At 35.8% G+C, this 25,268-nt stretch overlaps 1 protein-coding gene and 1 pseudogene across 1 annotated transcript; both read right to left on the reverse strand.

Moving 5' to 3' along the window:
- Nucleotides 1-774: 774 nt before the first annotated feature.
- CLEC6A (C-type lectin domain containing 6A) lies at nucleotides 775-23,741 on the reverse strand. Its single transcript, XM_005570039.5, has 6 exons — nucleotides 23,567-23,741; nucleotides 21,731-21,820; nucleotides 19,722-19,823; nucleotides 15,063-15,208; nucleotides 2,859-2,974; nucleotides 775-1,782 (listed from the first exon to the last, which is right to left on the reverse strand). The coding sequence occupies exons 1-6, from the start codon at nucleotides 23,595-23,597 to the stop codon at nucleotides 1,638-1,640; spliced, it is 630 nt and encodes a 209-aa protein (XP_005570096.1). The 5' UTR covers nucleotides 23,598-23,741; the 3' UTR covers nucleotides 775-1,637.
- Nucleotides 18,128-18,838, reverse strand: LOC102120348 (large ribosomal subunit protein eL15-like; annotated as a pseudogene).
- Nucleotides 23,742-25,268: the final 1,527 nt, after the last annotated feature.

Below are 25,268 nucleotides of genomic sequence, written 5' to 3' on the forward strand. Positions count from 1 at the left end.
TCTCCGCCTCCCGGTTCAAGTAATTCTCCTGCCTCAGCCTCCCAAGCAGCTGGGATTACAGGCACGCACCACCATGCCTGGCTAATTTTTGTACTTTGAGTAGAGACAGAGTTTTGCCACGTTGGCCAGGCTGGTCCCAAACCCCTGACCTCAGGTGATCTGCCCCCTTTGGCCTCCCAAAGTGCTAGGATTATGGGCATGAGCCACCATGCCCGACCTGAACATAATTTTAGATTCATCCTATGCTATCCTCTTTACACTTTTGTTTCATTTTGTTTTGTTTTGTTTGATATTTATGTTAACTTCACTGCCCAATACAAAAACTAGAATTTTAGAACACCTCTTCATTTTAATACCCAAATGTCATAGACCTTGAATATCTCTCAATACAGCATTTTTTGAGTAGTATTTATGTAAGGAAAATGTATATTTATGTACTTTCCAAAGCAGTTCTACAAAGTTAAACACAAATCAGTAATGTATATGGGATCTTATTGATTTATATTTCCTCCCACTTTTGGAATTCTGTTTTTTAATTTCATCATTAAAATTGGAATAAAATGATGTCTTATTTTCTTGACTTACAGTTATTACTTTGTGAATGAAGCTGAGCATCTCTATAAAAGCATGTTTTGTATGCATTTCCTCATCAAGTGCTTGTTCAAATAATTTGCTCATTTTTTTGTGTTCTAATTAATTTGTGATAGATATTCATATATGCTTGGCATTAATACTGTGTCAGTTATAAGTGTTTAAAATATCTTCCTCCAGTCATTTTTATTTTAATTTTCTTTATGGTGTTTTAATGAACAGAAGTCCATAATTTTAGTGTAGGAGATTTTTAAATTAATTTATTTTTCATTACACTTTTTTTTCGTATCTTTTAAAATAAATTTTGCTGTGATAGCCTCCAAGATGGCTTTTGGTGATTATCACATTCTGTTATTCATGCCTTTGGGTATTCTCCTTCCTTATTATATCAGATCTGTTTTATGTGACCAATGGGGTAGAGCAGAAGTTATGGTGCATAACTGCTGAGTGTAGTTCATTAAAGACATTACTACTTTTACTTGTTCTTTTGGATTACTTGTTCCAATAGCAGCTGGCCACCATATTGTAAGGAGATTCAGTTAGCCCTATGGATAGTTCCACATGGTCAGAAACTGAGGCCTCCTAGCAATAGCCAACACCAAGTTCCCAGCCATGAGAGTGAACCATCTAGAAAACAGGTCTTTCAACTCTTGTCGCCTTCAGATGATTGTACTTCCAACTACCATCTTGACCAAAAAGATTTCTTTATGGTATATTGAGGAAGAAAAGTCATAATTTGCAAAAGATGCTTCCTTATAAATCTTCCAACAAACAAAATAGTACAGTCTCTGAAACAAGAAATGTTTGTGTAATGAAGTGTGAAGAAAGAAGAAAATGAATAACAAGTGAAAGAATGGAACAAAGAGAGGAAAGGTGCATTCTATCATTAGTGGAAAGGAGGAAACTAGAAGATTGATTAAAGGGAAACAGGTATCTTTCCATTTCTATGAACCTCTATAACATAAGGGTTATGTGTAAATTACAGAAAGAAATTATCATTTCAGAATAGGTTTCAATTTTAAAGACATCACTGAAAAAAGTTCTACTCATAGGTAAATCTTATTCATCTCACATATTGAATTCCTGCTAGTTTCACAGATAACATCATTCCAGCCCCATCCTATAGGTTTCCAGAAGACTATTGAAGCACATTTTTCTGCTGAATGACTGGGCTCATTTGGGTGCCAAAATCTAAACAAAAAAAAAAGGGAGGTAGACATCTTCAATGAATGCATGGTGAATGATTAGAAAGTATAAACCTTTGGAGTGAACAGAGTGGGATTTAGGAAGAGAGAACATTCCAATGATCGTTCCTCCTTCCCATACTGCCCTCCTCAGATCCTTAAGTATGGACATATACTTTTACACTTGCTCCTTTAACATTCTCCTGGCAAAATTTTATGAGATGGTTTATTCTTAGATCTTTCCGCTGCAATCATCTTCCTCTTTACAGAGCCTTTATCCTGGCTGGGGTTATTAAATAATTTCTTACTGACATGAAATAAAGAGGCTATCTCCTTACATCTGTATATTCTTATCATCTTCCTAAGCTTCTTTATTCTCATGGATCTGCCTTAAGTGAATGTTAGGATGCCTGAGTCTGGATGTAAAAGTTGCCCTGCCTCCAGGGAATACATTCTGGGTAAAGAGTGGGAGGTTGGACATAAATTTTGGAATTACAAGACCTGTTTTTGATACTCACTCATTTTGATCTTGGGCAAGTAATTCAATCTCCTCAAGTATTAGATTCCTCATCTTTAAAAATAGGAATTATAATAAGGTCCCTAACTAACCCACGAGATTGTGAAAAAATCAAATAAGATAATGTATAACTGAATTCTTTTTTAAAGCCACAAGTAAATAGTATTATTATGTAATTTTTCTACTAAAATTGTACATAGTTCTGACCCAGATATTTTAAGTTTTATTAATTAGAGATCAGTTTAAATGTCTACTTGTGTTTAGAAACAGCAAAATATTATAGTTTAGAGCACCATCTCTAGAGTCAGATAGACAAGGAGTTGACATCCAGTTTCTCATCTTATTAGTTTATTGATTTGGGGCAATTTATTTAATTTTTCATCCGTAAAATTAGTTCAGAAAAAGAGATGTTTTCATGAAGTTTAAGTGAGATAATGCATATCCTTAGTAACACTTAATAATTGTTAGATCCTATTATCATAATTATCAATATTAACATTATTAGTCACTCCTAACAAAATTTCCCTAGATTTTCTATGTAAACAAGGCCCCAGATCTGCACTCACCTGACATTTTTCTTGAAAGGTGTCTTATCAATCCATTGCCAATTATTATTACCTTGTGGGTCTGAAAGCCCCAGAAAATAAGAAAATGACTCATTCAGCTGCTGGACAATGAAATTCTGCATGAAGGAAAAAAAAAAGGAGTCAGACTTTGGTATTTCCAGATTGAACAAAGTAAAGTTTCCTTATAGCCTTCAGAGCTATTCTATAGAAGAAAACACAAGGTGCAAGGATCTGTCACATGATGGTCTACTGACCAGGAGTACAGGCCAAAAGTACTAACATCATTACAGGGAAGAAACAGTCCTAATACAGGAATTCCTGTCTCAGAATTTCATTCTTTTCTTTACCAAGAAACAGAATGGTCTTTAAATATACATAAATTTATTTTTGTGTTTTCAATCTTTTTTTTATTTTATATGTTCAGATGGTGTAATGGCTAATTCTATGTGTCAACCTGACTGGGCCAAGGAGTGGCCAGATGAGAGTAAGGGTGTTTTCAGATGAGACTAGCATTTGAATTGGTAAGCTCAGTAGTAGATTGCCCCCACCCCAGTGTGGGTATGCATCAGCCAATCTGTTGAGGGCCTGAATAGAAAAAAAAGGCAGAGGAAGGAGGAATTCATCCATTTTTTTGTTTCTTCCTGGCTGCCTGCTGCTTGACCTGAGACATCGATCTTTTACTATCCTTGGACTAGATTTACACCATTGGTTCCCCTGGATTTCAGGCCTTTGAACTCAAACTGGACCTACACCACCGGCTTTTCTGGGTCTCCTACTTCCAGATGGCAGACTGAAGGACTTCTTAGCCTACATAATCATGTGAGCCAATTTTTTCATAAAAATCTCTTCATATACACATATGTGTGTATATATATATAGAGAGAGAAAGTTTTTCTGGAGCACATTGACTGCTAAGATGTGTTCCATATTAATTTCCTATTGTTTTTCAGTGAAATTGCATTGGGGTTCTTAAAATACAAATTTGTTTCTCTACTCTCCTGAGTACTTTTTCCCTGGAAAGTAGCAAATTACTAACCATCATTCTCAGCAAACTATCACAAGGGCAGAAAATCAAACACCACGTGTTCTCACTCATAGGTGGGAATTGAACAATGAGAACACTTGGACACAGGGTGGGGAACATCACACACTGGGGCCTGTTGTGGGGTTGGGGGCTGGGGGAGGGATAGCATTAGGAGAAATACCTAATATAGATGACGAGTTAATGGGTGCAGCAAACCAACATGGCATGTGTATACCTATGTAACAAACCTGCATGTTGTGCACATGTACCCTAGAACTTAAAGTATAATTTAAAAAAAAAGAAAGTGAGTAGCAAATTACTTGGAAAAGTTAAACATAATAGAGAGCTCACTAGGTTTTAACTATAGTTGATTTATTTATTTCATAAAAAATAATTATTCTCATCTTTTCAATTGAGCTTCTAAAATACCTTTAGCTATGTCCAGATTGTTTTCCTATAAGTAATTTTATCGAGGCAAATGGAAATTAATTTTGAATTGAACCTGAAGGCTTAATGAGTATTTGTTGTGTATTGCCCTGAGGCTTCCTGACATAACCTAATATTCCAGGGTGGGGAGTAGTGCTTCTCAGTCAAAAATGTTAGGAAAGTTTTCCTGGTATTAATTTGTATTTTTAAAAATACCAGCTCCAAAGAACAAAGCCAGACACATCACATTACCCAACTTTAAACTATACTATAAGGCTACAGTAACCAAAACATTAGAGTACTGCTACAAATATAGACACATAGACCAATGGGACAAAATAGAGAACCTAGAAATCAAGCCAAACACCTGTAGCCATCTGATCTTTGACAAAGTTGACAATAGAAAGCAATAGAGAAAGGACTCCCTATTCAATAAATGGTGCTGGATAGCTGGGTAATCATATGCAGAAGAATAAATCTGAACCCCCTACCTTTCACCATAGACAAAAATTAACTCAAAATGAATTAAAAGTTTGAGTATATGACCTCAAATATAAGAATCCAAGAACAAACTCTAGGAACCACCATCCTGGACATCAGCCTTGGGAAAGAATTTATGACTAAATCCTCAAAAGCAATTGCAATGAAAACAAAAATTCTCAAGTGGGACCTAATTAAACTAAAGTGCTTCTTAGTAAAAGAAACTATCAATGGACCAAACAGACAACCCACAAAATATGAGAAATATTCACAAATTACACATCCAACAAAGGTCTAATATCCAGAATCTATGAGGAACTTAAATAACTGAACAAACAAGAAACAAACAACACCATTAAAAAATGGGCAAAAGACATAAACAGACACTTCTCAAAAGAAGACATATAAGCAGCCAACAAACATCTGGAAAAACGCACATCTCTAATAATGAGAGAAATGCAAACAAAAAGCACAACGAGATACCATTTCACAGCAGTCAGAATGGCTATTACTTAAAAGTCAAAAACAGCAGATGCTGGAGAGGCTGTAGAGAAAAGAGAACACTTATATACAATGCTGGTGGGAATGTAAATTAGTTCAGCCTCCATGGAAAGCAATTTGAGGATTTCTCAAAAAACATAAAACAGAAGTACCATTCAACCCAGAAATCCCATAACTGTGTATATATCCAGCAGAAAATAAATCATCTCACCAAAAAAAGTATGTACTCATATGTTCATTGCAATAGTATTTCCAATAGTAAAAACATGGAATCGACCTAGGTGCCCATCAATGGTGAACTGGATAAAGAAAATATAATACATATACACCATGGAATACTATACAGTCATTAAAATGATTTAAATCATGCCCTCTGCAGCAACATCAATGCAGCTGGAGGTCATTATCCTAAGTGAATTAACACAAGAACAGAAAACCAAATACCACATGTTTTCACTTATAAGAAGTAGGAGCTAAACATTGAGTACTCATGGATATAAACATAGCAAAAATAGACACTGGGGACTAGTAGAGGAGGAAGGGAAGAGGAATGGAGTGGGGCGATGGTTGAAATACTAACTATTGGTTAGTACCTGGGTAACAGGATCACTTGTACCCCAAACCTCAGCATTGTGCAATATACCCATATAACAAACACAAACATGTACTTCCTAAATCTAAGCTAGAAGTTGAAGTTTTTTTTAAAGTACATGCTCCACTGATATCAGTAAGATGGCAGAATAGAAAGCCCCACGCCCTAGTTCCCCCATGAAGACACTGACTTAACAATATATGAATCAAATTGCCTTTGTGAACTTCAGAAAAATAGTTAAAAGATTGCAGCCCCACTGGTAAGACCAAAGCTGAGAAAACTGGCATTGAAACAGGTAAGAAAGTTTGCTGCATTTACTTGCCACAGTCCTTCCTCATACTGGCACACAAAGCAATAGAGAAAAACCTCCCATCTCTAAGCATCTCTCTTGGAAGGGAAAGAGAAGAATGAAACCTGCATCAACTTTCTGGCTTTCCAGGGGACTGCCTTAGGGAATGGTTTCTGTTACACCTAATTCAGACTGCTAATGGGAAACACAACATATCTGGGAGACTTGGTGGCTGCTGAGAACAGAAGCAAGCATGGCAGCTTATTACTAGAGAGACTGGTACTGCATATAGACACTAGGTAAAACAAGGGAATACGAGCTCCTAAAAATGAAACCCGTGTAAATTACTTTATCTGGAAAAGTAAACGCACAGGTCCAGAGAAGATGCATCACCAGAAAAAGTTTGAGAGACTCCTAGAATCTATGCCCAGCTAATTGGTGAAGGTCTGTATGAAGCCAGACAATGAACACTAGAATAGGTGTTTTTTTAATGCCCAAATGTAAACAAAAGATCTCAAGACATACAATGAAACAAAAAAACAAGGCTAAATTAAAGGAACAAAATAAATTGATTTATGAATAACCTGACAAAGACTTCAAAGTTACGATCTTAAAAATCTCAATGAGTTAAAAGACAACACAGACGCAGTACTAAACAAAATCTGGAAAATGATGCACAAACAAAATGAGAATATCAACAGATAGGATCTATTGAATTTTAAAAATATATATACTGGAACTGAAGAATCCAATAAACGAACTGAAAATTTCACTAGAGAGGTTCGGCAGAAGACTTGATCAAGCAGAAGAAACAACTGGTGAACTTGAGGACAAGTCATTTGAAATTTTCAAGTCATAGGAGCAAAAAGAAAAACGAATGAAGAAAAGTGGAGAGGGCCTAATAACTTGTGGAAACCATGAAGTGGACCAATATAGGTGTTGTGGGAGTCATAGGAGGAGAATAAAGAAAAAAGGGGGAAGAAAATCTATTTGAAGAAATCATCACCAAAAACTTCCCAAATTTCATGAGAGAAATGGACATAGAAGTTCAAGAAGATCAATTACAACCAGAACAAATCCAAAGAGACTCATACTAACATGCATTTAATCAAACTGTCAAAAGCCACAGAGAAAGAATGTTAAAAGCAGCAAGAGAAAAGTGCTCTCATGTACAACCAAGCTCCCATAACTGTCAGCAGATTTCTCAGTGAAACCTTGCAGGACAGAAGGGATTGTTATGATACATTCAAAATACTGAAAAAAATAAAAACAGCCAACTAAGAAAATTGTATCTGGGAAAGCTATCATTCAAAAGTGAAGAAGAGGCTGGGTGCCGTGACTCACATCTGTAATCTCAGCACTTTAAGAAGCTGAGGCAGGTGAATCACTTGAGGCCAGGGGTTGAAGACCAGCCTGGCCAATATGGTAAAACCTCATCTCTACTAAAAATGAAAAAATTAGCCGGGTGTGTTGGCACACGCCTGTAATCTCAGCTACTTGGGAGGATGAGGCACAAGAATCTCTCCAGCCTGGGAGGCAGAGGTTGCAGAGAGCCAAGATGACACCACTACACTCCAGCCTGGGTGACAGAGGGAGACTCTGTTTAAAAAAAAAAAAAAAAAAAAGTGAAGAAATTAAGAATTTCCCAGATAAACAAAAGCTGAGAGAATTCATTGCCACTAGATCCACCCTAAAACAAATACTAAAGGGAATCCTTTAAGTTGAAGTGAAAGACTGGTAGATAGAATCATGAAAGCAGATGCAAGATTTCTGGTTAAAGTAGATATACACATAAATACAGAATACTGTAATATTGTAATGTTAGTGCATAAATCACTTTTAATTCTCATACAGAATTCAATTGACTTGTCCTCAAATTCACTGATTCTTTCTTACATTCTTTTAATACATTTCTTTAAAAATGTATTAAAATAGCTATAAAATCTATGATAATGAATGAATGATGTAAAAATAACTAATTTGCGACACCAGTAACATAAGTGGGGATGGGGGGATATTTGAAGGAATAGAGGGCTTTTTGTATACAGTTGAAGTTAAGTTGTTTTCATCTTAAAATGGTTATATTTTTAATATCTTTAGTATGTTTTATGTAATCCCCATAAAGATAACAACAAACAAATACTTATAGAAGATACACAAAAGGAAATGAGAAAGGAATCAAAACATACCACTCCAGAAAATCAATGAAACACAAGAGATAGCAGCAAGAGAGGAACAAAAGGACAAAATACACAAGATATACAGAAATACTGAGCAAAACAGCAATATTAACTCCTTCGCTATAAAGAATTGCTTTAAATATAAATGGATTAAACTTCCCAAGACCTAGATTGGTGCAATGACTAATAAAAAACAAGATCCAACTATATACTGTATACAAAAGACTTTCATTAGCTCAAAAGCACTCACAGGCCAAAAGTGAAAAGAAAGGAAAACATATTCCATGCTAATGTTAACAAAGAGAGAGCATGGGTCACCATATTTATATGAGACAGATAAAATTTAACTCAAAAGCTGCCCCAAGAAAGAAAGAAGGAAGATATGGCAATTATAAACATATATATGCACCTAATATCAGAGCACCTAAATATATAAGGCAAACATTACAGAAGTGAAGGGAGAAATAGACACCACCACAATAAGTGGGAGCTAAGGTATGAGTAGGAGACATTGATAAATGCTTATCTAGAGTAAGTAAGAAAAAGGAAAGAAGATTCAAATGACTAAAATGAGATGTGAAATAGAAGATATTACAAAATATCTGCAGAAATAAAAGGATTATAAGAGACTACTGTGAACAATTATATGCCAACAAATTAGGTAACAGAAGAAATTCATAGAATTCTAGAAACATACCACCTGCCAAGACTGATTGATGAAGAAATAAAAATCTGAATAGATCAATAACTAGTAGGGAAATTAATCTGTAATCAAAACCTCCCAACAAAAAAAGTCAAGAATCGGAAGACTTCACTGGTGAATTCTACCATACATTTAAAGAAGAATTAACACTAATCCTCCTGAAACAATATCAACAAATCAAAGAGGAGGAAATCTTTCTGAACTCATCTGATGAGGTCAGCATTTTCCTGGTATCAAAACTAGAAAAAGATACTATGATAAAACAACAGGCTAATATGCCTGATGAAGATTGATATAAAAACTCTCAGCAGAATACTACAAACCACTCCAATAATATACTGAAAGGGATAAACACAATGACCAACTGGGATTTATTTCTGGAATGTGAAAATTGTTCAACACATGAAAATCAATGTAATAAACCACATTAAGAGAATTAAGAACAAAAACCACATGATTACCTCAATTGGTGCATAAAACCCATTTGACAAAATCCAACATCCTTTACTAATAGAAACACTCAGCAAACAAGAGAAGGAAAGTATCAACAGAAGGAAAGTATCTCTACACGATAAAAGTCATATATATAAAGCCTACAACTAACATCATACTCAATTTTTCTGTTTCAATAGGTTTTGGGGGAACAGATGGTGTTTGGTTACATGAATAAGTTCTTTAGTGGTGACTTCTGATATTTTGGTGCACCCATCATGCAAGCAGTGTACACTGTACCCAATGTGTAGTCTTATCCCTCACCTATCTCCCACACTTTCCCCTGACTCCCCAAAGTCCATTGTATTATTCTTATGCCTTTGCATCCTCATAGCTTAGCTCCTACTTATGAGTGAGAATATACGATGTTTGGTTTTCCATTCGTGAGTTACTTCACTTACAATAATGGTCTTTAATTCCATCCAAGTTGCTGCCAATGCCATTATTTCATTTCTTTTTATGGTTGAGCAGTACTTTGTTTTATATATATATATGTGTGTGTGTGTGTGTATACATATATATGGAGTATATATATGGGAGATATATTTATATATATAATATATAACATTTTCTTTATCCACTCATTGATTGATAGGCATTTGGGCTGGTTCCACATTTTTTTAATTGTGCATTGTGCTGCTATAAACATGCATGCACAAGTATCTTTTTCATATAATCACTTTTTTTCCTCTGGATAGATACCCAGTAGTGGGATTGCTGGATCAAAGGTAGTTCTACTTTTAGTTCTTCAAGGAATCCCCATAATGCTTTCCACAGTGGTTGTACTGGTTTACATTCCCACCAACAGTGTAAAAGTGTTCCCTTTTCACCACATCTATGCCAACATCTATTATATTTTGATGTTTTGATTATGGCCATTCTTGCAGGAGTAAGGTGGTATCTCATTGTGGTTTTGATTTACATTTCCCTGATCATTAGTGATGTTGAGCATTTTTCCATAAGTTTTGTGGTCATTTGTATACCTTCTTTCGAGAATTGTCTATTCGTGTCCTTAGCCCACTTTTTGATGGGATTGTTTGTATTTTTCTTGCTGATTTGTTCGAGTTCTTTGTAGATTCTGGATATTAGTCTTTTGTTGGATGTATAGATTGCAAAGATTTTCTCCTACTTTGTGTGTTGTCTGTTTACTCTGCTGATTATTTCTTTTGCTGTGCAAAAGCTTTTTAGTTTAATTAAGTCTCAACTACTTATCTTTGTTTAGGTTGCATTTGCTTTTGGTTCTTGATCATGAAGTCTTTGCCTAAGCCAATGTCTAGAAGGGTTTTTCCAATGTTATCTTCTAGGATTTTTATGGTTCCAGGTCTTAGATTTAAGTCCTTGATCCATCTGAGTTGATTTTTGTATAAGGTGAGAAATGAGGAGCCAGTTTCATTCTTCTACATGTGGCTTGCCAATTATCCCACCACCGTTTGTTGAATAGGGTGTCCTTTTCCCACTTTATATTTTTGTTTGCTTTGTTGAAGATGTTTGACTGCAAGTATTTGGCTTTATTTCTGGGTTCTCTATTCTGTTTCATTGGTCCATGTGTCTATTTTTATACCAATACCATGTTGTTTTGGTGAATGTAGCCTTATAGTATAGTTTAGAGTTAGGTAATGTAATGCCTCCAGATCTCTTCTTTTTGCTTAGTCTTGCTTTGGCTATGCAGCTCTTTTTTTATTCCATATGAATTTTAGATTTTTTTTTCTAGTTCTGAGAAGAATGATGGTGGTATTTTGATGGAAATTACAATGAGTTTATAGATTGCTTTTGGCAATATGGTCATTTTAACAATATTGATTCTAACCATCCATGAGCATAGGATGTGTTTCCATTTGCTTGTGTCATCTGTGATTTCTTTCAGCAGTGTTTTGTAGTTTTCCTTACAGAGGTCTTTCACCTCCTTGGTTAAGTAAATTCCTAAATGTTTTTGTTTTGCAGTTACTGTAAAAGGGGTTGAGTTCTAGATTTGATTCTCAGCATGGTCACTGCTAGTGTATAGCAAAGCTACTGATTTGTGTACATTAATTTTGTATCCTGAAACTTTGCTGAACTCATTTATCAGTTCTAAGAACTTTTTGGATGAGTCTTTAGGGTTTTCTAGGTATAACCATGTCATCAGCAAACAGCGATGGTTCAAATTCCTCATTACCAATTTGGATGCCCTTTGGTTTTTTTATCTTGTCTGATTGCTCTGGCTAGGACTTCCAGTACTATGTTGAATAAAAGTGGTGAGAGTGGGCATCCTTGTCTTGTTCCATTTCTCAGGGGGAATGCTTTTAACTTTTCCCTGTTGAGTATAATGTTGGCCGTAGGTTTGTCATAGATGACTTTTATTACCTCAAGCTATGTCTCTTCTATGCTGATTTTACTGAGGGTTTCAATAATAAAGATATGCTTTTTTGTCAAATACTTTTTCTGGCTCTGTCGAGATGATCATATAATTTTTGTTTTTAATTCTGTTTATATGGTATATCACGTTTATTGACTTGCAGATGTTAAACCATCCTTGCATCCCTGGATCATACTAAATTTTGAAAAACTAAAAGTGTTTCCTCTAAGATTCAGAACAAGGCAAGAAAGCCCATTCTCATCACTTCTTTTCAACATAGTACTGGAAGTCCTAGCCAGAGCAACTTGGTAAGGAAGAGAAAAAAATTATCCAAATCAGAAAGTAAGAAGTAAAATTATCTCTGTTCACAGATGACATAATCTTATATGTAACGAACCCTAAATATTCAACAAAAAATCTCTTAGAACTCATAAGCAAATCCAGCAGTTTCAGAATGCAAAATCAATGTAGAAAAAAATAGTATCATTTCTAAATACCAAAAATAAACAATCTAAAAAGAAACTTGAGAAAATAATCCCATTAAAGGCCTCATGTGGTGGCTCACACTTGTAATCCTAGCACTTTGGGAGGCCGAGGTGGGTGGATCACTTGAAGTCAGGAGTTCAAGACCAGCCTGGCCAACATGGTGAAACCCCGTCTCTACTAAAAATACAAAAAATTAGCTGGGCTTGGTGGCACATGCCTGTAATCCCAGCTACTTGGGAGACTAAGGAGGGAGAATCATTTGAACCTGGGAGGCAGAGGTTGCAGTGAGCCAAGATCACACCACTGCACTCTAGCCTGGCAACAGAGCAAAACTCCATCTCAGAGAAATAAATAAATAAATAAATAAATAAATAAATAAATAATAAATAAAGTAGTATCAAAAATAATAAAATTCTTAGAAATAATCTTAACCAAGGAGGCAAAGCACTTGTACTATAAAAACTACAAAACATTGATAAAGGAAACCAAAGAAGCCACAAACCAATGGAAAGACATCTCATGTTTAATGATTGGTAGGTTTAATACAGTTAAAATGCAATCTAAAGAGTCAACGTGATCCCTACCAAAATCCCAATGTTATTTTTTGCAGAAAGAAAGAAAATTCTAAAATTCATATAGAACATCAAGAAATCCCTAATAGCCAAAATAACCTTGAAAAAGAACAAAGTTGGATGCCTCACACTTCCTGATTTCAAAACATGTTCCAAAGCTACAGTAATCCAAACAGTGCAGTGCTGACATAAAGACAGACATAGAGACCAATGTAACAGAATAGAGAGTCCAGAAATAAACCCTCACATACATGGTCAAATAATCTCCAACAAGGTGCCAAGACCACACAATGGGGAAAGACAATCTCTTTAACAAATGGAGCTAGAAATACTGGATATCCACAGGCAAAAGGACCAAGTTGAATCCTTACTTTATGTCACATACAGAAATTAACTCAAAATGTTTTAAAGACCTAAACAAAGGCCTAAAACTGTAAAACTCCAGGAAGAAAACATGAGCAAAAAGATTCATGACATTGAAATTGGCAATGTATTGGATATGAAACCAAAATCATGGGGAGCAAAAGCAAGAAAACAGACAAATGGAACTCCATCAAACTAAAAACTTCTGCAAAGCAAAGGAAACAATCAATTAATGAAAAGACAGCGTATGGAATAAAAGAAAATACTTGCAAATCATATATCTGGTAAGGGGTTAATATCAAGAATATATAAGGAACACCTCCATCTCAACAACAATAAAACAAATAACCCAGTTAAAAAGTGGGCCAAGGACTTGAATAGACATTTCTCCAAAGAAGATATACACATTGTCAACAGTACATTTTAAAAGTTGCCAGCCGGGTGCAGTGGCTCATGCCTGTAATCCCAGCACTTTGGGAGGCCAAGGCGGGTGGATCATGAGGTCAGGAGTTCAAGACCAGTCTGGCCAAGACGGTGAAACCCCGTCCTTAATAAAAATACAAAAATTAGCCAGGCATGGTGGTGGGCACCTGTAATCCCAGTTACTCGGGAGGTTGAGACAGAGAATTGCTTGAACCCAAGAGGCAGAAGTTGCAGTGAGCCAAGATTGCGCCACTGCACTCCAGCCTGGGCAACAGAGCGAGACTCTGTCTCAAAAAAAAAAAAAAAAAAAAAAAAAAAAGTTGCTCAACATCACTAATTGTTAAAGGAATACAAATCAAAATCACAATGAGATATTACTTCACGTCCATTAGGATTGCCAGTATTCAAAAAGCAAAACAGAAAAGAACAAGTGTTCACCAGAATGTGAAGTGAGACCCTTGGGTACTCTTGCGGGTGATGTTAAATGGCACAGTCATCATGAAAACGGTATGAAGGTTCCTCAAAAAATTAAAAATAGAACTAACATGTGATCCAGCAATCCCACTTGTGGGTATTTATCCAAAGAATTGAAAGCAGGAACTCTAAAAGATTATTTGCACATCCACATTCATAGCAGAATTATTCACAATAGCCACAAAGCGGAAGCAACCTAAATGACAACTGACAAGTAAATGAATGGAAATGTGGCATCTTATGTGTTCTCACCACAGAAAAGGAGAAAAAGAAGGCTAAATATATGAGGTAATAGATATATTAATTAGCTTGATTGTGGTAACCATTTCATAATAAATTTGTATATCAAATCATCATAGTACACCTTAAATATATGCTACTTTTGGTGGTCAGTCACACTCCAATAAACCTGGAAAATAAGAAATCAAATAAAACAAAGAAGCAAAAAACAAGTGTGAGAGACACATACAATGGAACGTTATTCAGCCCTAAAGTGAAAGAAAGTCCTGTCTTATATGAGAACATGGATGAATCTTGAGGATATTATACTAAATGAAATAGATTATTCAAAAAATGACAGATACTATATAATTTAACTTGTACACAGTATTTAAAAGAGTCTAACTCATAGAAACAGAAAGTAGAGGAGTGATTGCCAGGGCTTTCAGGGATGGGGAAATGGACAGTTGTTATTCAATGGGTGGGGAGTTCCGGTTTTGCAAGATGAAAAATTTCTAGAAATCTGGTGCCCAGTAATGTGAAAATAGTAAATGCTACTGAACTGTACACTTAAAAGTGGTTATGACAGTAAATTTTGCGTTATGTGTTTTTTCTACAATTAGATAATTTTTTAAGTAGAAACAGTACCTGCTCTGCTTCTGTGTTGAACACAACCAAATGTGCTCCCATCTCAACACAGTTCTGCTCACTCTTAGACCAAACGTTCTTTTCACCGGAAATGAAGTAGCAGCTGGAATCAAATGACTTCCAAGAAGCTGGGCAACATCCCCAGGCTATTTTTGTGTTACATGAAAAAAAAAGAGTGAGTGAAAGATGTGATAAATAAGATTAAGGATCTGCGGTTGCTTTGTAGAGACAGTCTCTTAATTCATGTTTTTACTGTTTCCTGAATTATATAATTTGAGGCCCTAGAATTGATTTCAAATAAATATTCTTTAACATTAAGTCCTCAATATTTACTAAAGTTTACCTGCAGTATTTGTCTCCATTTTCTTTTTTGCAAAAAAAAAAAAAAGTCATTATTGAGTTTTGTTTTTCATGTCCCTTGTACATTATAAGCACCAAGTCCTCTTAGAATTTTAAATGACTAACACGGACGAACCTAGAAACCCAGTTCTGCTCAGTAATCTTGGGCAAGCCACAAAGCCTTGGGTTTTCAAAATGATAACTATTCACAGGTTGGTTATGAGAAATAGAATTATGCCTCATTAGAATTCTGGCTCCCCCATTTATCATGTACGTCTTCGAGCAAATTCATAACCTTCCTGAGCCTCAATTATTGCATCTCTAAAATGGAAATAATAATAGTGCCAACCTCACAGGGGTATTTAATCACATAATATGTATAAAGCATTTTAAAAGATGCATAACATAGAATAATTGCTCAATAAATGTTACCTATTACTAATTTTCACACAGTATTAAATGCTTAAGAATCTTAAACAATTAGCAGTTCTCTCCCCTTACAAGTACCAGTTTGTCACTCTTCTAGGATTGAAAAAATCCATAGCTAGACATATATAAATCGACTGATATATTTTGATTATACTTATAATCAATATGATTTTGATTACATATAATTTAAACAAATATATATGCATGCTTAAATAGTAAATTGTTTAGATTTGTTTGGTTTTGAAATTTTAAACAGCAATTATGATATATGTGATCTTCTTGGGCTTATTTTTTTGTTTTGCATTGCTAATATTCATCCATGTTATCACACATAGTTCTATTTTATTCATTTTTTACATTATTATATCATAACATATTAAGTGATTAAAAACCAAAAAGCTTATTCTTCCTTTTATAATATTATAAAATGAATAAAATAGATTAACCATATCTATATTACTTGCATATTGGCTGCTTTTAGAAATATACCTTAATTGTGCATTCTGCTCATTATTAATGATTGCTTTAATATGTCTCAAAGTGTGTATTAACATATGATTTGAATTTTGAAAGTCAAATTTGACTGACTTTGCCAATTGAGCTATATACACCAAACATTTTTTTATAAGTTGAACATGTGAAATTGCCAGCTCCAAGGCCAACAAAAAATATTGTCAGCTGTGATCAGTAAAAGCATCTGTCAAAAAGGTATACTAACATTAATAATATTTTATTTTCTCAATTTATGCTGAGAATAATGAGCTAATCAAGTCACTTTGCAAGTGTAGAAAGTAACAGATGTAAATCGCAATCATTTGATAAGCCTTTTTAGAACACTTTTGGTATACTTTTGAGAAAGTAAATAACTACTGACTGAGAAATAACAAATCTTTTGCAAAATTATTCTATAATATTTCTTATTCTTTACTTTCTATAACATTGGGAGTAACCTGATCAAATTCTCAGTTTACAAACCATTATAAATAATTTTTGACAATAGATCACTATATCATCTTAAGCAGACAATGCTGAAAGAATATCAAAAATTGAGTGACATTCAAGCAAAGCCTTTTTCATTCTTATCTACTGACTTAGGTGAGCAAGATTTTTTAGTTAATGTCATTAAATTGGAAAATAGGAGCTGAATTGGTGTTGAATATGTTAGCAATAATATTATAATTACATTTGATAGCATTTTTTCAAACTTCCACTCATCTCATTAAGATTTAGACTTCCAATAGTTTTACTTAATTATTGATGATTTATCAAAATCTATCATAACTTTGTGATGTTTTGGCATCATGTCCTGATAATAATTATGATAGTAAATCAATCCAGAACTCATTTTATAACACACGAAGCCTAATGGTCCACAGGAAATTGAAATATTAGGCATGTTTATCTACATATTTTGGCAGATGAGAAAAGTATCATGTAAATTTTAGTTCAAGGAGATAGAAGAATGATGTAAAACATCCAACTGTTAAATAATATATGTTTAGTTTTGTTTTAATGGATGATGGGGGTTAGCACTTTGTAATAGTATTTACACACAAGTAAATACATTTTAAGAGAGAAATAACAGTTTTGTTTTTTAAAGTCAATATTTACAATGTTCCAGAAATTAAAGCTTTTGCTTCCATAGCATGATGAAAATTCTGATGTCAAATTAAACTGTATCGGAGGGTACATACGTTTTCAGAATCCTTTTTGGGGATTGACAAGCAAAACAGTTAAAAGAAAACTGGCCTAGGCAGAGTGCAGGGGGATTGAGGGAACTCTAGCTCTTCCTATGCAGCTGAACGTCTCCACACTCCAACTGCAACTGAGTGGGAAACAAACTGAACAAGATACAGTGTGGATTTAAGTTATTTTTTAACTTTAATCAAAATGGAAATTTTGTGTATGGACTTTTATTTTTATTTTTCATTGTAATGATGATTTGAAAGAATGTTGTTAAAATTGGAGCATTTTTATTTACTGACATGGTATTATACAAAATAATTGTATTTTATCACATAAGATTTTCTGTAACTTTAAGTAGTTGTATTGAACAGCTTGACTGGTCATTTACATTGGATATACTTAGGGGGCAAATTAACAGTCTCTTATGCCAGATGGATATGGAGTTAATTTAATTAATATCCATCTCTGTCCCATTTCGGGGCATTCGGAAGGCAAAAGCTAAGTGCCCATTGTTGCTTCCAGGAAAATATCCATTCAAATGTTACTTGTTGAAGCAGTGTTCCACATAGGTAGGAAGAAGACTATGCACTTCACTTCTCTTTCCCTTTTTCTTTTCTTTTTTTTTTTTTTTTTGACTGTCCTAAATTGCTTATTAGGTATGAATTTTACACACTTTACTTATATTAACAGTAACGGTGGAGCTGGAGAGTATTGCGCATTCTCCAAGCTGTCTGATGAGAGCCACGAATAGTGTGGTGGAACTTCTGGCCCCTTCCATGGCCACGGCTCTTTCAACCTGCAGATGTCAGGCCACGCATCTCCCTGTGCTTGTGGACTGGTTTGGTGTCAGGATTTCTTCTGATAGCTTTATAGAATGGATCAATGAGGATAACCCCCAAAAATTTTTATGTGGAATCTTCACCAAGGCAGTAAGAACTCAGGACTCTTAGAGACCCCCAGGGGTATCCAGCTGGCTCCTCTGCAACAGACTGAAGGCTTGGAGCAAAATTTGGCTGGTTAACACCATGATAGACAGGCTTGCCGTAAGCTGCACCCTTAGGAACTGGGTGTTTTTGGCCACCACGGCGAACACGAATCCTATATATAAGTAATCTTGGTTGACCTTGTAGCCCAGTCGGCCCACTTTATCAGGCCAGGTGGGGTGGGGAGCACTGTAGAGAGCAGAGAGCTGGCAGTACTGCCCGTAGCAGACCCTCAGAAGCAAGCTCATGACATCAGACTGCTTCTTTTTCCATAGCTCGTGGATGTACTTGTATGCACCCATCTTGACTTACCTGATGGCTGCCGCCAGACGGAAAGGCTCTTACCCTTTTCCATGAAGCTGACTGATATGGTTTGGTTCTGTGTCCCCACCCAAATCTCACCTCGAATTGTACTCCCATAATTCCCACGTGCTGTGGGAGGGACCCTGTGGGAGATAATTGAATCGTGGGTGTAGTTTCCCCCATACTGTTCTCGTGTTAGTGAATAAGTCTCACAAGATCTGATGGTTTGATAAGAGGAAACCCATTTCACTTGGCTCTCGTTCTTCTCTTGTGTGCTGCCATGTAAGACGTGACTTTCACCTTCCACCATGATTGTGAGGTCTCCCTACCACGTGGAACTGTGAGTCCAATAAAACTGTTTTTTTGTGTAAATTGCCCAGTCTCGGGTATGTCTTTATCAGCAGCATGAAAACTGACTAATACACCAACCATAATCCTAAATTCAACTCCGCCAACTCTCCACATACGAAGTTAACAACAGTATATTTTGGACAGGCATCAGTCTCATCCTGAACCAATTTGACCAGGAATAATGCTAGTATTTGGGATGGAGATGGATAGTATTAATTGGAAACCTTAAATATCGAAAAAAATATTGTATGCATTTGATGGAGGGTGAGAGGAATGTAAAAACTGTAAGAATTGTTATGAATAATTTCCAGGGTTGGCCTGAGCAAATTACATGCATGTAGGTTTATAATATTTACCAAGCTCAAGAAGTGTGAAGAAGGAATTGTTTTGGGGGCATGTCTAGAGCCTGACATGAACATGTATGTTTAGAGAAATTATGAAAATATCCGAGCAGAGACTTTCATAAAACATACACACACAAATGCACAATAGAATAACCAATCTTGAGCTCAACCCTGTTCTCTCCCTGAGAAAAAAGAAAGTCTATGTAAGCATTTTAAAGTTTTACCTGTCACCTTTGTCCCTTCACTGAAGCAGGTGAGACTTGAATGATATGAGTGTAGTTCAGACAGCGTTTTGCCAGTTTCGCCATATGTAAAACGGTAAGTTACTGGGAAGGAAGAAGAAGGATTAGTGTCCATCTATGATTTTGCTCTAAAGCCTTGAGCTCTATATCTGTACAGTGCTGGCTTACCTCTGACCCCCACCACTCTTTCTCTATGCAAGCCCAATAAAAACCATGCCAAATTATTATTTGCTTGTATTCATTTATCTTACTTTTTTTAAAAATATATATCCCCCATTTTCACCACTAGAATTTAGGCTCCATACTCTTGAACAGAGATTCTGCCAGTTTCCCACAACAATTAATCACAAACACAACTTAAAGGTTTCAAAACATTTCATATACCCCGTAAATATATACACCTACTATATACCCACGATTTTAAAATAATAATTTAAAAATATTTTATTATTAAAAAAGGAGGAAGTCTGAAGGTGAAAACTGATCTTTTTTTTAATCACAAACACCTAAAAGGGTAACTGTCACAAAGTCATCAATAAATATTTATTGACTCACTGGATATCTGCTTCTCCTTAGCCTTAATAACCTTGATGCAAGCACACAGGTTATTTTGATGTTTTCTAAATAATTCTAGCTGCAGGTAGCCACACATCAACAGACGGGCTAAGTAACAACCAAGGGGAAATTTTAAACATTTATAAAAATATTTTTAATGTCTCAAATGAACATTAACTTTTATGTTAATGTTCACTTTCAGCAAGACCTTTTATCTCTCAGGATCTGATCTGATTCTTCACTCATTTCTTTTTTGTCCTTCTATAACTAAAGCTCAATACAGTCAAATCTTTCTGCCCTGCTCTTAGTTCATGTTTTGAGATCCTGAATTTGTGTTTCTTTTTATGAAATATCTATTCTTAAACCCCTTCTCTCTTGCACTTGATTCTGAAAAGTAAAACAGATTCTAACTTTGGTGATAATTACTTGTATTTTACTAAATATTGTGAGATTTATTTAAAACTCTGAGGGAGCTACATCTATGACCTGATTGACAGGGGAAGTCACTTTCATTCCCTCCCAGACTATTCAACAACTATTTTTTTTTTTTTTTTTTGAGACGGAATCTGGCTCTGTTCCCCTGGCTGGAGGGCAGTGGCGCGATCACGGCTCACTGCAAGCTCCGCCTCCCGGGTTCCCGCCATTCTCCTGCCTCAACCTCCCGAGTAGCTGGGACTACAGGCGCCCGCAACCGCGCCCGGCTAATTTTTTGTGTTTTTAGTGAGACGGGGTTTCACCGTGTTAGCCAGGATGGTCTCAATCTCCTGACCTTGCGATCCGCCCGCTTCGGCCTCCCAAAGTGCTGCGATTGCAGGCGTGAGCCACCGCGCCCGGCCGCTCAACAACTATTTTTAACCACCTTATCAATGAGTAGAAATCCAAATTGTGAATCAGAGAGGAAAAAGGTCTTTAAGACTTCTCACACAATGAACTTGAGACATGTATTTGGAGGCAAGCAGAACAGAGAAGAAATATTGTATTCTCTTTATCTCCATCATTTCATTTGAATACTTTTTCCTCTCACATTGGAAAGGTTCTGTACATGAATCAAAGAATCTAATATAGAATATCACAATTATGACAGCAATTAGAGTTGCACTCCCAATACAAGACTTTTGTGACTAGGGAACACATGATTACCAGTGAATCCAGTCCTGAAAGATGGTGCCTTAGATGATGGCTACAATGAACAACATGGATATATGAGGCCATGATTCAGAAAATGCTCATAAAACCAGGTAAACTAAATCCACAAGAATTCAGTTTTCAAAAGATAGAAGAAGAACAACAAAGGGAAAAGGAGAAATCAAGGAAAATGTGACATTCCAAGTAAGAATTGATGTATTAATGGGGCAGAGGAGAATGTATCCTAGGAAACGTGTATGGAATATTCAAGGGAAAAGAAGCAAAGAAATGCACCTCAGTGCAGAACTTACCCACACAGCTCACAATGAAGCAAGCACTGAGGAGTGCAATGGAAATCCCAGCCACAGACCAGAGTTTCAGGGACCACCAACCTCTTTTCTCTGTCCAATCAGGAAGACAACAAACACAGTTACCAGGGGGCCGGGGAGCCAAAATCCCCAGGAAGCTTACAGCAATGAACAAACTAGATGAAGAACCTCAGAGCAGTTAAAAATCTAAAGCAAGAAGAGAGCTTACAAACTCCCTCAGAACAAATAACCAGGTAGTAGCTCTGTGGCCCCAAAGAATACAGGTAAAACATATCCTCAACCAACTGGAATTTCCATATTTTTATTCTTTCCTCTTAACTATTACATGTTTCATTGATTTCCTTTCTCAAAACATCACTTTTGTCTCCCATTTCTCATATCCCTGTATTGATATTTGGTTTCTTCAGTATATCCAAGAGATATCTGCACTCCCATGTTTATTGCAGCACTATTCACAGTAGCCAACATATGAAATCAACCTAAGTGTCTATCAACAAATGAATGGATAAAGAAAATGTAGTATAATATATACAATGGCATATTATTGCCCCATAAAAAAGAATAAAATCCTACCATTTGCAACAACATATATGGAACCAGAGGACATCATGTTAAGTGAAATGAGCCAGGCACAGAAAGACAAATATTGCATGTTCTGATTCCTATGTGGGAGCTAAAAAAATTGATCTCATGGAGGTAGTGAATAGAATGGTGGCTACCAGAGGCCAGGAAGGTTAATGGGGAAGAAAAGATAGAGAAGGGTTTCTTCATGCCTACAAAAATACAATTAGCTTGAAGAAATAAAATCTAGTGTCCCTTACCACAGTAGGACAACTGTAGTTAACATTTTTTTTTTTTTTTTTTGACGTGGAGTCTCACTCTATCACCCACACTGGAGCATAATGAGGCAATCTTGGCTCACTGCAACCTCCACCTCCCAGGTTCAAGTGATTCTCCTGCCTCAGCCTCCTGAGTGGCTAGAATTACAGGCACATGCCACCATGCCCAGCTTATTTTTGTCTTTTTAGTAGAGATGGGATTTCATTATGTTGGCCAGGCTGGTCTTGAACTCCTGACCTCAAGTGATCCACCCACCTCAGCCTCCCAAAGTGCTGAGATTAAAAGTATGGGCCACTGAGCCTAGCCCAACAATCATTTATTGTATATTTCAAAATAGCTAGAAGAGTAGATTTGGAATGTTCCAAACACAAAGAAATGATAAATATTTGAGGTGATGGATAATCTAATTTTCCAGACTTTATCATTATACATCATATTCTTATATCAAAATATCACATGGAGCCCATTAATATGCACAACTATTTTGTATCCATTTAAAAAAATTTTAAACATTATTGATGGACATGCAAAGAGTTGAAGCTAAAGTCAAATTTTCATGCATTAAAAATGGGAAGCTTTTTTCTTACAAAAACTTAGAAAAGCAAGTACAAAAACAAACTCAGGGTAATTGGAAAGAATACTGCTGCCTGGATTTCAAGATTAGTCAAAAGACTTTCAAGAGCAGATATCTAATAATCAATTATTTCCCTGATTACCTTCTATCATGTAAATCTTTTCTGTCTCCCTAAACTTTCAATAAAATCTGATACAAACCTCCCAAAAAAATTTGCTTTCTTATTCTTTCAATTGCTTATGGCTCTGGCTCTGAAGAATGACTCTTTCTTTCAAATTCCTTTCAGTCTACTATATTGGTCCAATCACTAGCTCTTCAATCTGTTCTTTGTCTACTTCTTCTCTCTGGGTGATCTTATTTCATCATACACTTCCACCTTCCTCTGAAACAGAGGAAATACTCACCTGTACTTTGAGGTTGCAGCTCTTGCATCATTATGCAGGCTCCCTGTGTTGAGAAGGTCCAGGAACCTTTTGTATCTCTCGCCCAGAAGATGCTGCCCAGAGACCCAGCTTCATTTAAAAAAGGTAGAGCTCAGGGACAAACTGCTACACACTCTCATAGGACTAAGAGACTTCTAACATTAAGTGTACCTCAAAAGAAGAAGTCACAGTTACAACTAAAGTTTCCAGTGATTTTGAAACATGGGATTAAAAAAAAAAAAAAGAGGAATTGAGAAACATTGAAAACCACTCATGAGAACTTTGACAAGAATACTTAGATCATTTCTTCAGTTCCTAATATAAAATTTCTCTGTCTGATTCCTATTCATTCTAGCATGCAAAATAGAAAATTTTGTATCTCCTAAAAGAAATCCATTTAGAGACCTTGGTTAAATTAAGTGCTCCCTAACTAACCTTTACATTGGTTACTTATTTTATGCAAGCTTTAATCCCTGTGTTGAACAGTGTCCTAGGAAGTAAGCAAAAGTCTGATTGAATGGATATGGTTTAGATATGAAGGGTAAGATAGTAAATAACAAAACCCATGAACATTGTTAAGGAATGTGATTGCAAAACGAAACATTCTGAAATCACTCTGCAAAGGTGATGAAAGATTCTTATTGTATTCAGACTAATACTGGGCAGATGACAGTGATATATTGTAATCTCCCTGATTAGGTAAAAGGGAGCCTGAAGTGATATAAAATCAGAAACAGGCTTCATGAATTTTATATTGTAGCACAGAAAATATGATTTGTTTTCTTATCCTCATAGATTCTTAGTAGAGACACTCTCCTGAAAACAAAAGTCAGAGAAACAAGAGAAAAAACAGCAGTTTATCAATGTGTGCTATACCCATCACTCAGGAGAGAACTCAGTTCAAATGTATTTATCTCTTTCAAGGCAGTGGCTTACAGGCCTTGCTTAAATAGTATGTTAACAAAGAGCCATAAATCTTATGGAGTGGTGAGAAAGAAAACAAACAAACAAAAAACTTTGTTTAAGGATGTGAGTGCCTTGAAACTATCAAGTCCAGAGTGGACTCATGAGAGAGACATGACAGGAGTCCTGCCTCACTCCCACCTTAAGCTAAATTTACCTCTTGAAGCCATTTGCTATGTAGATTCTAGACTAACTGAACCCTACAGTTTAACGGTGTATAGCCAATTACTAATCAATGTGGTTTCTGTAAACCAATGATAATTTACTGATGAGTAACTTTTCAAATCACTCCCTCTCCTGATTCATTCTTTTTTTAATTTTTATTTTTCCATAAGTTATTGGGGTACAGGTGGTATTTGGTTACATGAGTAAGGTCTTTAGTGGTGATTTGTGAGATTTTTATGCACCCATCACCCAAGCAGTATACCCTGCACCATATCTGTAGTCTTTTATCCTTCGTGCCCCTCCCACTCTTCCCCACAAGTCCCCAAAGTCCATTGTACCATTCGTATGCCTTTTGCGTCATCGTAGCTTAGCTCTGCAAATCATTGAGAACATATGATGTTTGGTTCTCCATTCCTGAGTTACTTCACTTAGAATAATAGTCTCCAATCTCATCCAGGTCAGTGCAAATGCTGTTAAAACATTCCTTCTTATGACTGAGTAGCATTCTATTGTATATCTATACCACAGTTTCTTTATCCACTCATTGATTGATGAG

Source organism: Macaca fascicularis, chromosome 11 (genome assembly GCF_037993035.2).
Source record: "Macaca fascicularis isolate 582-1 chromosome 11, T2T-MFA8v1.1".
Classification (NCBI taxonomy): domain Eukaryota; kingdom Metazoa; phylum Chordata; class Mammalia; order Primates; family Cercopithecidae; genus Macaca; species Macaca fascicularis.

Coding starts and splice junctions, on each gene's coding strand:
- CLEC6A (XM_005570039.5), bottom strand. CDS start 23,597: ATGATGCAAGAGCTGCAACCTCAAAGTACAG. Junction 19,824..21,730: donor CTTCATTGTGAGCTGTGTGG/GTAAGTTCTGCA, acceptor CTTCCTTCCCAG/TAACTTACCGTTTTACATAT. Junction 2,975..15,062: donor TCAACACAGAAGCAGAGCAG/GTACTGTTTCTA, acceptor TCCTTCATGCAG/AATTTCATTGTCCAGCAGCT.